At 52.8% G+C, this 14,303-nt stretch overlaps 2 protein-coding genes and 1 long non-coding RNA gene across 3 annotated transcripts; all 3 read left to right on the plus strand.

The window, feature by feature from the left end:
• Positions 1–6,870, plus strand: LOC116795436 (BPI fold-containing family B member 3-like). The gene is given in 20 exon segments (XM_032705145.1): positions 1–77; positions 643–754; positions 1,042–1,336; positions 1,463–1,589; positions 1,592–1,677; positions 2,036–2,137; positions 2,248–2,370; positions 2,735–2,798; positions 3,250–3,310; positions 3,658–3,737; positions 4,367–4,545; positions 4,580–4,583; positions 4,717–4,770; positions 4,865–4,955; positions 4,958–5,034; positions 5,422–5,489; positions 5,803–5,845; positions 6,261–6,324; positions 6,437–6,513; positions 6,760–6,870. Coding segments are annotated over 19 exon segments (1,767 nt in total). The 5' UTR covers positions 1–77; positions 643–657; the 3' UTR covers positions 6,835–6,870.
• Positions 6,871–7,158: 288 nt separating this feature from the next.
• On the plus strand, positions 7,159–11,480 carry LOC116795542 (BPI fold-containing family B member 4-like). The gene is made up of 9 exons (XM_032705310.1): positions 7,159–7,186; positions 8,356–8,676; positions 8,737–8,800; positions 9,343–9,447; positions 9,605–9,748; positions 10,340–10,400; positions 10,933–10,993; positions 11,278–11,369; positions 11,466–11,480. The coding sequence occupies exons 1-9, from the start codon at positions 7,159–7,161 to the stop codon at positions 11,478–11,480; spliced, it is 891 nt and encodes a 296-aa protein (XP_032561201.1).
• A 295-nt stretch (positions 11,481–11,775) lies between these two features.
• LOC116795362 lies at positions 11,776–14,207 on the plus strand. Its single transcript, XR_004360030.1, has 5 exons — positions 11,776–11,851; positions 12,684–12,881; positions 13,531–13,639; positions 13,910–14,095; positions 14,189–14,207. It is a non-coding gene; the product is annotated as an uncharacterized LOC116795362 (long non-coding RNA).
• Positions 14,208–14,303: the final 96 nt, after the last annotated feature.

The following is a 14,303-nucleotide window of genomic DNA, read 5'->3' on the forward strand; positions in this document are numbered from 1 at the left end:
ACGATCCTTGATGCAGATCATCCTCAGAAGACAGGGACATCGGCTGGAGAGAGTCTCGTCCTCCAGAGCTCGGTCAGGTAAGAGCAAACTTACTCCTCAAAAAGTGTGCTCCTTGCTGCTGCAAACCCTCAGTGTTCCTTTGAGAGTGTTGGCTTTTTAGCAAAAATTGTTATTCTTGCCTCCTACCTGCCTGAATTATGCTCCAGCAAGTAAAATGTGCAGTGCCTTTCACTGTGAGTCTCTCAAGAACAGATGTGAGTGTTCACTGGATTTGCAGTCCTTGCAGAAGAAAGGGTATTTCAGGGTTTTCATAAACAATTATCACTTAAATTATCTTTGGTATAACTCTATTATCTGAGATAGATTTCTAGCTAAGGGGAATTAGACCTCTCACACTTGTTTTGATCCCTTTTTGATGAGCTATTTACATTTAAATAGATTTGGAGCAATGAAGTTCGTTTGGTTCTTTAAAAAAAAAAAGTAAAAGCTACTTCAAGTTTTAGGTCACAGAGAAATATTTCAATGACACTGAAACTTTAAAAATTATTTTCTGTTTTTTTACAATCTTCCTCCTCCTCTTTCCTCCCCATGGGCTGGTGCTCACTCTCCCAGCCCTGCACTGATGACAATCACTTCCCACAGTTATCAGGACCGAAGATGTCGGCATTCTGGACTGTTGTCCTCCTCAGCAGTCTGCTGGCCCCTTCACAAGGATTCGGACTCATACCCTTGGTTGCCAGAGGAGATACAGATGGTAAGTGTATGTAAGAGACAGGATTTATCCTTTCTTTGGCTCTTTTTGTCTCTTGATCATGCTCAGAAAATCAGAAGCTGGTCCAGATCTGCTCAGCAGTGGTGCCAGTGCTGGTAATTTGCATTTATACAGCACTTTGCAGATGTTTCTTCAGATGCTTCACAGTGGCTGGTGACACCACGTCATTTACATGAAGAAGGACAGTGTAGGGGAAGGAACAGCCAGGCTGGCACAACTTGTGTGCTGAGTCCACGTAGCTCACAGTGACCTCCCATCCTATTTTTCAGGTTTTAAAGGTTCACCAGCCAGAGGTGTTCCCCAGAAGCATCAAGGTGGTCTCCTTGGTGGCAATCTGCTCGGTGGTCTCCTTGGAAAAGGTGGTGCCGTAGGCAGTCTCCTTGGAAAAGAAGGAGTTGTTGGAGGTCTCCTTGGCAAAGATGGTGCTGTTGGTAGTCTCCTTGGCAAAGATGGTGCTGTTGGCAGTCTCCTTGGCAAAGAAGGAGTTGTTGGAGGTCTCCTTGGCAAAGATGGTGCTGTTGGGGGTCTCCTTGGTGGAGATGGTCTCCTTGGTGGTCTCCTTGGTGGAGATGGTGGTCTCCTTGGTGGAGATGGTCTCCTTGTGGTCTCCTTGTGGAGGTGGTCTCCTTGGTGGAGATGGTCTCCTAGGTGGTCTCCTTGGTGGAGATGTCTGCTTGGGGGTCTCCTTGACAGGGATGGTATCCTTGGTGGTGTCCTTGGCAAAGATGGTGTCATTGATGGTCTCCTTGGCAAAGACGGTATCGTTGATGGTCTCCTTGGCAAAGATGGTCTTGTTGATACTCTCCTTGATGCTGTCCTCGAACTTCCATTGGCAAAAATGGTCTCCTCGGCAAAAACGGTCTCGTTGGCAGCCTTCTTGGGAGAAATGGTGAAGAACTCATGGGGTGAGTGAGAATGGAAGGTGAGTGGCCCTGAGCAGCCCAGTGTGTCTGGGCCATCCTCGGGGAAGGAGGCTCTAGTCTGGAGCCTGCTGTCTGCACACACAGGGCCCCCTCTTTCCCCTTATGGGGCAGGTTTATAAGTGGAGGTTCATCTGTTGGGAGTTTCTGCCTGTGCCTGCCATGCCAGGGTGCCTTGTATGGGCCACAAGCTGCTCCTGGCTGCTGGGGATCCCTGATGACCAGGTGGAGAGGACCCCAAGAGCATGGGTCTAAAATCAGCCACAGTGCTGGGGCTGAGGGGACGGGGCACCCAGTGTACAAATGTGCTCTTCACTCTCTTTTCCTTGTTTCAACCATCCAGGCTGAGAATTGTGAACAACACCCTCCCCAAAATAAGTCTGCGCTCCCTGCCAGGCTTTGGGCACCAGGTGGACTTCAACACCCAGCTGCTGGTAGAGAGCAGGTATGGCATGTCCATCTGGGGCATGGCTCAGGGTGGAGGGGTCATCATCTCTTTGGAAAGTAGATGGCCAGCAAATTTCCTGACCTGCATGCTGTGCTCCCCCCGGGCAGTGTACCAGGCCAGCCGCTCTGCGAGCAGGTGGAGGTGGATGCGACCATGCTGGTCCAGGACACCTGGACGGCTCACCAGAGCAACATGAACTGCAAGACTGTTGACATAAACATCCGTGTGAGGTAGGAATCAGGTGTGAGGTAACACCTCTGTGAGTGGGCTGCCCGTGGCTCCTGTGGCAGTGGGACACCTTGGTGCTGTTGGCCATTGATGGCAGCGCTTTCTGACACCTTGGAGGATGAACTACCCTGCTGTCAGGCTTGGAGGGAAACTACCATCCTTTTTTTTAAAATTTGGGCTAAGAAAAGAACATTTCGGGATGCTGGGAACCTAGCCCTGGGTGGGATTCAAAGGGCTTGGGTTTAGTAATATTTTGGCTCTGAATACGGACAATTCAAATGAGCCCTCATGTTTCTCTTGTGTGAAACACTTCTACTTTCCAGTACCAACCTAATCACTTGTTATTTCCTATTTTTCTGCTACCAGTCCCAGAGTGCCAATTCTGGATGAGCCTTTGAAACGCCTCCTTAGTGATGTCCTGAGTGATCTGGTGAGTCTGCACAGCCATCTTCACACCAGCCACCAGCACAGTGCTGGGTGGGCAGGCAGAACCGGCAGCACAGGCAGCGCAGGCAGGGCAGGCAGTGGGCCAGGCTGCCCCATGGATGTGGCTGTTTGCACAGCTGTGGGCTCAGCTGGGGCGGTCAGCCTGTCCTTCCTGCTGAAAGACACCAGCACCATCACCCGTGCCAGGCTCTGCTGGCAAACAGATTTCTGAAGCAGGTGCTGGTTTAGCAGCCACTAACCCAGGTGAGACCCACGCTGGGTCAGAGGGGCCACTCACCCACTCAATGCTGAGCTCTGTGTGACGGGATGTCCCACCCAGCACTGCCTGCAGTGGCTCTGCCCACGTGTGCAGCCCAGCAGAGCCCGCTGTCACTGTTGGTGCAATGTCACCCACTGCTGCAGCAGGACCCTCTCACTTCCCTCTTCCTCCCCAGGGCTGCAACATCATCAATGCCAAGCTCAACGTGGTGAACTCTCTGCTTGGCTCCCGGAACCGTAAGTGCTGGCACCTCCTTTCCCTCTGCTCCCGGGAATCCCTGCACTTAGCATGGCTTGTTTTTTTTACACTGGGTAAATACACATATTTTAGCAATTTTTTAAAAACACAACTCCCAGGTCAAGCCCAGCATTAAGATTCCCTGCTACTGCAGCAGCCAGCTCTTCCTGCAGAAACCCACTGCAGGAACTGTTGCTTCTAGAAACAACATTTTTTTGCTACTAAATAGAGCTTTCTAGCAGCTTTTCCAGCTGGGAACTCAGTGGTTCCAATAACTCTTGGGACCATGGGATTTGGGAGCATCCCCTGCCATTGCAGCTGAGGAGTTTTCTTCCTGTGTCCACAGAGATGCTCCCGCTCGGGGCTCTGGGAGACCTTCCCCCCTTCTCCATCCTCAGTGGTGACTCCATCCAGCTGGATCTGAATGTAAGTGCCACCGTGTTCCCTGGTCCCAAAACCTCTGATGTGCTGAGTTTGGGTGGTTCACTGGAACGTGATGGCTGTTTGTCAAAGGCTCCTTGGATTCCAGCTGCCTTCAGGCACGTGTTCTTTGGAAGGGTCTGATGAGTCTGCCCCAGCCACATCCCTGCTAATGCCACTGCTGTGTTTCTACCTGATTTTTTTTACCTGTTAATCCTTGATGGTGGCATGAGCCAGAACGGCTTCATGCTACTTAGCTGTTAGTTAAGCATAATTGTAGCACTCTCATAGTTGTTAATTAGAAAAGTTTAATTTCATGCAGGAGCAGCAGTCACTGCTCACAGGCGTGTTCTATTTATAAGTGGTTTGTCAAAGTCTGGAAATTGATAGTGACTGTAATCAGGCCCAAAATATCAGCAGTGTGTTTTTCCATTTGGGAGATATGGCAGCATTTTAATGGGGAAGGGGTAGCAGATGCAGCCTTGTCTGTGCCAGAGCAGCCTGGAGCAGCCCTGTGTTCATTAAGGTGCCAACAAACTCTGTGTGAGCCTCTCCACAAGGTCCACGGGTGGGCAGGGTGCCCAGTGCAGCCCTCTGAGCACCACCAACATCCCTGTCCACTCTGTCCTGTACAGCTCCTCTCCGGGAATGCCGAGGGTGGCACAGTGGCCCCCACTCAGCAACTGCCACTCGCCGCCACCCTGCTGCTGGCCACTGGCCGCCCACCACAGCTCAGCCTCTCCCAGGACACCCTCAGCGCCCTGCTGGAGCAGGTCCAGGGGCAGGGAGCCCTCAACCTCAGCATCACCAACTCGTTGATGAGCAGCCAATCCCCTCTCCAAGGCCAGGTCAGTGTCCTGGTTGCTCTTGGGTGACCCAAATGTGCTCGCTGCTGCCTGTTTGTGTTTGTGGGGTTCAGCTGTGCCCAGAGTGGGCTTGGCACAAACCTTCCTGGCCAACGATGTCACTGGTGCTGTTCCCACAGGTTCCCGAGAGCACCTCGCTGTCCGTGTCTGCCCTTTTCCCATTCATCCCCCAGGTCAGCCACCTGCTCCGTGTGCATTGATTCCAACCCCTCCACCCACCCCAGCCATGCAAATACCCCCTTACCCTGACCTTCTCTGCCCCTGCAGCTTGCCCGGGCCCTCCCTGGCTCTCTGCCACTGGAGCTGCGTGTCCGGATGAGAGATGAGCCAGTGGTGGCCGTGAGGGATGGAAGAGCCACGTCACCCTCAAAGCCACCACTGACGTCCACGTTCCTGCCCTACAGACCTCCCAGGGGCTCCTCTTCTCCCTCGACATGGTGAGTGAGCTCGGGGGGGATGAGATCCCCACAACAGGGCAATGGCTGAGTTTGGCTGCCCTCTGGCATCCCCTTGGCTTGTCCTGCCCTTGGCTCTGCAGTATTTGTACTTTTGAATTTACTGCATCTTCAAAACGGTGTTGCTCAGTCCTTTAAACACGCTCGTAACCAAGCACAAAGTGTAAGTAAAATGTTTCAGGAACAACTCAATATAAAGACAGGAAGGTGAACCCTGGGGAGAGAGATACATGATGCCATCCGTCACAAAAATGTGGCTTCTAGGCACAGACAAGTGTTTTTTCTTAGAATGAGTAATTTACAATACACTTTTCAGTCTTGGGAGCTGTGCAGGGGAATAACCTCATTTTTTCATTGTTCCATTTTCAGGACATTGTTCTGCACATCACCCCATCGGTCTCTGATGGCAAACTGCAAACCTCCCTGGCTCTTGACAGGTAGAGACAAGCTCTGCAGGTGGCAGGGCTCTGCCTGGGGACCAACAAATGGGGCTGGTGGCAGTGATGGGGGACTGTGATGTAGACATGGTAGAGATGCCATGTTAGGCTGCCAGAGCCTTCCTGCCTCCTCCCAGCCCCAAACTCAGACCAAGGGCATGGCTGAAGTGATGAGACAGTTGTAAAAAAGTTGCCCTATTTTCAAAATCCTGTATCTTTATGAGGGTGAGACAAATTCCAGATCAAGAAAGGGTCTGGAGGAGGAGGCTGCAGCTGATGCACCCCAACTCTGCCTTGTTTTTATCTTTTGTAGCATCAAGGTGACACGGTCCCCCCCGTCACTCGACCCTTCCGCCGTAAGTGCTTGCACTGGATCGAGGTGCTGCAGGGATTGATGCAATGGCCAGGGAGTCTGTGTATGAGAGGAAAACCCAAAAGCCAATTCCTCTTCAGTCTTCACCTTTCTTCTTCCTCTGGTAGAGGCCAATTACTCTCTGCCCTGCCAATCCCCCGTGCCCTACAGCGATGACACTTGCGTGTCTCTCTTCACTTGGTGGCAGCACAATGGGGGTGTTGGGAAGGGGAGAGGAATAACAAGAAATTACCCCAAAAGCATGTCCCTGAAGATCCCACCTCAGTCCTGGAGGGGTTTCACTGAAGGAAGCTTCCCAGCATCTGTGTTCCATAGCAAACTGAGTAGAACTCAATTGATAACCCTAACCTGAATAACCATTGCTCTCTTCTGCTACTGACACATCTTCTTCCCTGTAGGTCCCCTCGCTCACAGAATGGCTCAAGCAGCTCCTCACGGCTGCATATGTACCTGGTGTTAATGGTATGGCGGGGTGGGGTCCCCTCTTAGACAGATTTGGGGCTCTGCCCCTCCCATTGCTGCCTGTGTTCAGGGTTTCCTCCCTGTGACAAGATGCTTTCACCTATTTTTGCAGATGCCTTCCATGTGTCGATCCCTCTGCCCAACGTCCTCAACACCAACCTCAGGAATGCTGAAGTCACCATCACTGACGTAAGGATTGCATTTCCCACCACGCCGTGTCCCAGGGAGTGGGGATGTGCCTACTTGGGTTTGGGACCTGCAGATCCCACAGCCCCACACTACCCAGCCAACCCCATTTCCCATGGGCTGCTCCCAGTTTCCAGGAGGTCCCTCTGCTGGTGTGGACCCACAGAAAAACCTCACCTGGGGATATAGGAAAACACAGGTAAAAGTCTGAAGGAGAAAACTGAGTAGGTTTTGTGCTGCATCTTCCAGGCGGACGAGATTCCTGGCCAGACCACTCTTGAAAGATACTGCTCGAGAGGAGCCTCAATGCTGCTCCCTTTCTGAGGCAGCACACTGTGCACCCCAAGCCTTGCTCCACTCTCTCCCTCTTCCTTTCCTTCAAGCACTGCCCTGTGCTGTGGCTGTGGCCTGAGCAAGGCTGGCGATTGCCTCTGGCTGGCATCGGGGTGGGAAACCTGCTCTGCTGGTGGATGTTAGGGTGTTTCTGGGGCCCCTTTTAACATCCACAGCTATTCCTTAGGCAGAAAGATTACTCTTGTATTGCTCTTTCAATAAAAATCTCTCATTGCCTCAGTATTTCCCTTTCTGGATATTTATTTATACGAGTTCTGGCTGCCAGCACCCATTTGCACTGTGTCCCTCTGCCACATGGCCCACGGAGGGGTGGCACAGCAAGGTGAGGAGGCTGCACCTACAGCCAAGAAACTGGTACCTTCAGAGAGTGTTTCTGAAGCTCAGCCTGTGACACCAGGTGTGAAACAGCCACTCACAGAGGCACTGGGTTTGGTGGTGGTTGGTGCCCTGCTGCAGCCCATCTTGTGCCCAACTGATAGAGGGCAGAGAGGGGCTTGCCATGCAGCACTGGCACAGATATAGCAAAGCTCCTGCTGACATCTCCCACTCCCTTGGAGCCCTTGTTCCAGCCGCTGCAGGGAGCAGTTCCTGGCCAGCGGCTTGCTGGCAGCAGATCCCACATGGAGCCTGATGGTGCTTGTTGTGCAAGGCTCTGTCCAGAACCAGGCATGGATAACCTGAGCTCACACCTCCTTTGTTCAGAGGCATACTATCCCCTGGTTGTGTAAGATGCACTAGGTTGCCCACAAAAGCACATCTGATCTCACAAAGGTATTAAGTGTTGAGAGCACCTGGACAAAAGGGCCCTTATAGCCTGGAGTGGCCGGGCAGGTGTCCCAGCACAGGGACTTTTTGGAGGCTGTGGAAGTACTGTCTGCTGGGAAGGAGCTGGCAGCTGCAGGGTGGGTGGGGCAATCCTCAGGAACCACTCCTCGAGGTTCCTCAAGCACTAAAGGAGAAAAATCTCCTGGCACTTTTCTGAATACTCCTCATGTGCTTGCTGGAAAATTAAAAAATTCCCCCTGATACGGTAACCTGTGTGTGCCAGCTGGTGTGCAAGTGCCAGCAGGGATTTCTCTGGAATAAGCTGATTTCCCAGCATGGCTCTTTCAGATCAGCACAGCCTCACTGTTACAGCCACAGAATCTCGGGCTCCTTTTCCTTCCCTTTAGCCCTGGACTCTGGGGTAACAGCACTGCCTGATACTAAGTGTCCAATAACCTGTTGCTCAATGCTTTTCCCTGGCTTAAAAATCTTTACTTATATTGGAATGTATGAAACTTATGTAATATGTGAAAATCATGTAATTAAAATTTCGACTGGCCAGACCCCTAAAAGGAGAAAGCTCTGTGTAGGGTCTGATGGCAAGTGATGTGTCCAGCTCTTACAGGTTCCCTTGGTCAAGAACAAGTCCTCTGAGGTGTCCTGGGAGAGGTGCTACTCCAAAATGGAGCACTGATGGAAGTGGGGACCTGCTGGGTGGACTCACAGGAGGTGTCCTTGGTGGTGGTGGTGATGGTGGTCTGCTTGGTGGTATTACTGGTGGTCTGCTGGGCGGTGGTGGTGAAGGGCTGCTGGGAGGACTGATTGGAGGCCTGATTGGTGGAGGGAGTGATGCTGGTGGTGGCTTGTTGGGTGCAGGGGGTGGTGGAGGTGCTTATGGTGGGGGTCCCAGCAACCCTCCCAGAGGCTGGCCAGCAGCTGGTGGCAATGTCCCCAGGGGTAGCAGCCCTGTGGGGGTTGCTGGAAGAACGCAGGGACAAGGAGGTCTGCTTGGCAATGGAGGTCTCCTCGGCAGAGCAGGGATCCTCAGTGGCTCTGGTGGCCTTCTTGGCAGAGGAGGGCTCCTGGGAAATGGAGGGCTGCTGGGAGGCGGTGGCCTGCTTGGCGTCCTCGGGGAAGGTGGCTTGCTCAGCACCATCCAGGGGCTCACCGGGTAAGGACAGCACCGCCCGGGTGCCTTGCAGGGGGAATATCTCAGTGCTGTTTTGGGGGAGCAATGGTGGTGCTTCAGTAGATGCTCAGGTCTGGTTTGGAGCTGATGCTTTGAGAAAAACAAGATAAAAGCTGCCTGGGAATCCTGCAGGTTTGCATCGCAAAGGAGCCTCCTGAGCTGCCCAGGGAAGGGCAGAGGAGGCGGCAGCGCGGAGGCGTTTGCCCATAGAGGGTGCACGAGCTGCGCGCTGGTGGCTGCTGCCGAGCCAACACTCCCGTCTGCAGCCCACACGATTAACTCTGCTTTGAAGCCCAGCAGAAGCAGAAAAAAACGATAAAGCAAAAGAACCAAGCTTCTGATACAACTGGAAAATAACTAAACCAGGGAAATAACTGAGAAAACTCGGTATCTTTTGCCATTTCTGGTCTAACTGGTCCCTGACTCGCCCACCTCCTCAGCGTGGCTGTGTGTGAGCAATGGAGCCAGGCTGGTTTGTGCCGGGCTCAGGGCTGTCACTCGTGTCCCCTTCGCTGTCCCTGTAGGCTGAGGATCGTGGAGGAGACGCTACCCAGGGTGTCCCTGAGGCTCCTGCCTGGCATTGGTGCCAACCACAACCTCTACACCCGGGTGGCCCTCAATGGCAAGAGGTGAGTCAAGCTGGGGGTGGAGCTGCTGGTGGCAGTGCCAGCCATGTGCTGGGACCAGGGGAAGAACCTTCCCGGAGGGTGTCTCAGGGGGGAACACTGTTCCTGTCCCTCGGGAAGGGGCTGTTGCTCTGAAGGTCACTCCCTTCTCCCTGTGTAGCCTCTTGGATTTACTTGACAGCACCGTGGAGGTGAACGTCACAGCAAGGGTCAGGCTGACCATGGATGGCATGGGCTACCCCAAACTGGTGACAGAGAGATGTGACACCGTCCTTGGTGGCATTAAAATCAGACTTCTGAGCAGGTGAGTGATAGCGGTGTCCTCCTCTGCCGCCACAAGCTCTGCCAGCCCCACCCTGAGAATGGCAAACGCATGAAGGCATTTCCCTGTTATACATCTCTGTCCCACATCCCTTCAGGTGATGGCCACTCACTGGCCGTGTCACAGGGCTGAACAACGGGCTGGTGGTGATGGTCTCTGTGTGCCCCTCACACAGCCACAGAGAACAGATGTTCTCTCCCAGAAGTCCTGTGGGACAGTTCTGTCCCATGTGCCACGTACACAGGTCATTTTAACTGACATGGTGTGGGGTCTTCTGAGATGTGAGCACGTGGTGTGTACATTGTAGGAGCCACTCGGGCTGAGGTTGTTTCTGCTCATTTAAGGAGACTATGCACTAGTAGATAAAAGGCAGCAATAAATTTCCCACTGGCTATTTTGGGATGCAAATTACAGTTATCTCATGCAAAATCCAAGCAGAAACGATTCACTTTGCTGCTGCAATTGCCTTGCTCCGGGAGGTCTGTGCTCGGCGCTATTCATAGGGAATTGTTTAACAAGACCCATTTACTTTGCAGCAGGTTGTTTTCATGGTGCTCCTTTATTTTTCCACAGCCTGCTCCCAATTGTGGATAATTTATTGGCAAGCATCCTGAACAGACTTCTTCCTAATCTGGTAAATCAGAAAAAAACCCTATTCTGGGAAGGAGTGATGAGTTTGAAAAGCTGCAGTGTAGCTCTCCATGGCATCGCTGGTGCTCAGAGCAGGAGCACAGTCAGTGTTCCAGGGCTGCTGCATCCACCCACCCAGTGGCTTGGGATTAGTGGGGGACACATACCATGTCTCCAGCAGCTTGGGAGAAGCTTTTTCCTCCTTCTCAACATGAGGTCTGCCCAAGTGCTGAGAGTTCCTAACGATGCTCTGGACCATGTTACAGACTAATGGAGTCTCTCCTCCCACCTGAAAGCCACAGGGTCTTTCTAGCCATCCCCCGTGGGCTCCTGGGCCCCAATCCTAACCCCACTTCTCTGGGGAAGGGCAAGGTGCCCAGGGACACACCCAGAGCTGGTGGAGTCCCCGTTGGGGCTGCCATCCCATGTGCCTGGTGCTCCCATGCCCAGGGGAAGCCCTGCAGAGCCAGGTGGGGCTGCATGTCCTCGTCTGGCTCTGAACACGGGTTCTCACCAGCCCACCATGACTCCTGCAGCTCTGCCTGGTGGTCGACATCGCCCTGAGACTTGTCAATGACCAGCTGGGACTTGTGAACTGTAAGGACATGATGGGTCCCACGTCTTGTCACTGCCCTGCACTGCGTGTCACCTCCGCTCCAGCTGTGGGAGGACTGGGACACCCTTTGCTCTGCCCCTGCACCTTGGGGGAAAAGAGCAAACCCCTCGCTTCACCCTGACCTCAGATCTGCCCCATGCCAGAAGCAGGGACCCCCAGCAGCTCCCTGGCTCTTCTGGAAGAAAAGGAGCTACCAGGCAATGAAGGGAGGATTTGCAGCTGAGTCCAACAGGGAAACAAAGACACTCCCTTCCTCTGTCCCCAGCACTGGTGCCCCTGGGTTTGCTGGGCAGCATCCAGTACACTGTGTTCAGCCTTCCCCTGCTAACAGGCCAGTTCCTTGAGGTGGACTTGAACGTGAGTCCTGCATCTTCTCCTTCCATCTATGCACAGGGGTTGAGATATTTCCCTTGGGTTCAGGAGGGACTCCTTGGGCTGTGTACCCCTGAACAGGGGGCTCTAAGGTGAGCTGTGGAAGTTGGCAGAGGTCCTGGCTCTGTGCCCTGCTCTCACCACTGTCATGGGAGAGCGCAGCAGGGTTTGGGTTTCATGAGTGCTGGAGAAGGAAGTGTCACGGGCCTGACTTGGCGAGGCCATGCGTGCAGCCATTTCACACCGAGGGAATATGAAGTTAACCGTAAAGGCAAATATTGCAAACATTTTGACCTGTGTTTCCTTTCCCTGTGATTCCAGGGAAGTCACACTTCACAGCCAGCAAAGAGGAAATGTCCCTGCTCCATCCTTCCCTGGGCTTTCCTCGTTCCTCACATCAGGTATATAAAAGCCACTGCCAGCAGCTGTGACCATGGGCAGCTCCACTGTGACATCAAAGGGTCCAGGTAAGTGGCACTGAAGGACCATGGCCACCGTGCCAGCTCCATCAGGCAACCACAGCTCAGTGTAACTCGGCTTGAAAAGCAGGAATTTTAATGATGTTTTCCTTTGATTTCTGTAGCAGCATTTAATCATTTATGAAAATTAATTTTTAAAGCTAGCAGAGATCTTCCTTGTTAAACTCCACGTTTATTCCTGTTGTTGTTAAGTTTGTGATAATGACTAAGCTGGCAGAAAAGGACTGGGAGTTTTTTCATGATCTCGGTGACCAGAATTCAGAGCAATTTTCAGCTTTCCAGACCTCGTCTCGGCTGGTGTAAAATAAGTGTTTATCTGCAGAGCCAGACGTGCCTTTTGCATGTGCAAGATGTTCAGCTCGCTGAAATGTGTGTGACCAAGGAGCAGCACCCCGATAGATATTGCTAATAACCGCAGAGATAACTGCCTGCTTGGTCACGTATTCTCTCTAAGAGCTCTTCTAAGAGCCCTGACATCCATTTTGGCACCCTTTTGCAATGCTGTGCACGTCTCGCAGAGCCCCTCCAACAAATCCCACTGATTTTATTTGACACGATTTTCAATAGAAGCTGCTCGAGCCTCTCTCCTTCTCTCCTGTTCAATAATCGTGGCTACAGGAGCTGTGCATCATTACGTGCTGATCAAAGGGAAAATGTAAAAGACAGTCGAGTGAATTAAAGTCTAATTTAATTGTGCCTAGAACTGTCATAGAGGGATTTTTTAAAAGATCTGGAAGAAACAAAGGAGTTGTTCAGTCTGACCTAAATAATGTTATTTCTCAATGCTGAACCTCTGCAATCTGTACCTTTTTTTCCTCAGGAGGGACGAGGCGGAGTTTCCGTCTGGGACACAGGCTGTGAAGGCAGGTGCTCCCGGAGCTGGGACCCATGGCAGTGCTGCAGCAGGACCCTCTTCTCCTTTCTTTGCAAACACCTTTCTGTGCATAAACAAACACTTTCCAGCCTGCATTGTCACCCCGAGAAGCCGAGTTTGGGCAGGAACAGGAGGTCCTTGAAGGTGCCCCTTTTGGCTTGGGGCAGATCAAACACAGGGAAAACGGGCTCTTCTCACTGCCTGAGTGAAACAAGATGAGAAAAACAAACAATCTGCCCACAGGAAAGTGAATCTGATTCTGGCTGTGCTTTGGGCTTTAATAACTCAGGGTATTCTTCACAGTGGGCAGAAGGACACTGCTGAAATGCTCATCATTTTTTATCCGGCTGTGCCCCTCTGAGAGTTCCACTTTCAGGACCGTTTCGGAGCGGTGGGAAGCCATCTATCTCTCTCAGTACAAGGTCCTCCTCCCTCATCTCCATCCCTCTTCCTCTCTTAAAATGGCATTTTCGCTTCCCTGCAGTATCAGGCACCCAACTCTGCAGTGTGGGAGCCCAGACATTGATGGTTCTGGAGCAGTGCAGCACTGGGCTCCAGCTACTCTCTGCTAACCAGTAGTGGTTCAACCTTTCTGGGTGGGAAGAAGGTGCTGCAGGCCTGGACTGATCCCCTGGGGACTGGGGAGATGGTTTCTGGAAGCTAAATGTCCAGGGGGAACTTCACCCATCACCCCAGGGCATGCATGTGAAGGATAGGGAGCTGTACCAGCACCCAGACTGCATATACCCATGTGCTGGAACTGATGCGTGGGCTGATGTGGCTCTTTCCACAGATGCTGGGTCAGGAGATGCCACACTTCTGGTGTCTCATCCTTCTCGGGGGCCTCCTGCCCTCCTCCCAGGGCCTCCTCAACCTGCTGAACCCAAAGCAAGCCACAGGTGGTGAGTTCAGATATTTTCTCTGTTTCCAGGGGAGGGACATGGCACAGTCCTGTGCCATTTTAGGCTCATGGTGTGTCCCTCTGGTCATCAGGGAGATGCTTCCTGGCAGGATCATCTCTGTGGGGAACCCAACTTTGCTCGAGGATGCTCAGGGATCCCTGTGAGATCTCGCAAGCAGAGCAACCTAACGTGGCCAAACCAACCTTTCTTGTCAAAGGAATCTTCCCAGTGGTGGAAGTCTGATTAGTAACTGGGACTCCCTTGGTGCAGGTCTGCTTGGTACTGGTCTCATGGGTGGAAAAGGCGGATTGCTTGGCACAGGTGTTCTTGGTGAAGGTGGGCTGCTTGGCACTGGCCTCCTGGGCAAGGGAAGTCCAAGTGGAGCAGAAAGCGGAGCTCCCCTTGAAGCAGGAAATGAACCCAGCAAATCTGGGGTCCTTGGCACAGGCCTCCTAGGTGAGAAAGGTCTGCTTGGCACGGGCGTGCTTGGGAGAGGAGGGTTTCTGGGCAGTGATGGCCAGGACAGTAACAGAGTTCTGACTGTTGCAGGAGGACAACCTGGCAGCAGCGGTCTGCTTGGCACAGGGGGGGAAAGGGGGGGGGGGGGGGGGGGGAAGGGGCATCCTCGGTGGTGGAGAAGGCTTGGCACAGGCTCCAGGGGGAA

This window comes from Chiroxiphia lanceolata, chromosome 17 (assembly GCF_009829145.1).
Source record: "Chiroxiphia lanceolata isolate bChiLan1 chromosome 17, bChiLan1.pri, whole genome shotgun sequence".
Lineage (NCBI taxonomy): Eukaryota > Metazoa > Chordata > Aves > Passeriformes > Pipridae > Chiroxiphia > Chiroxiphia lanceolata.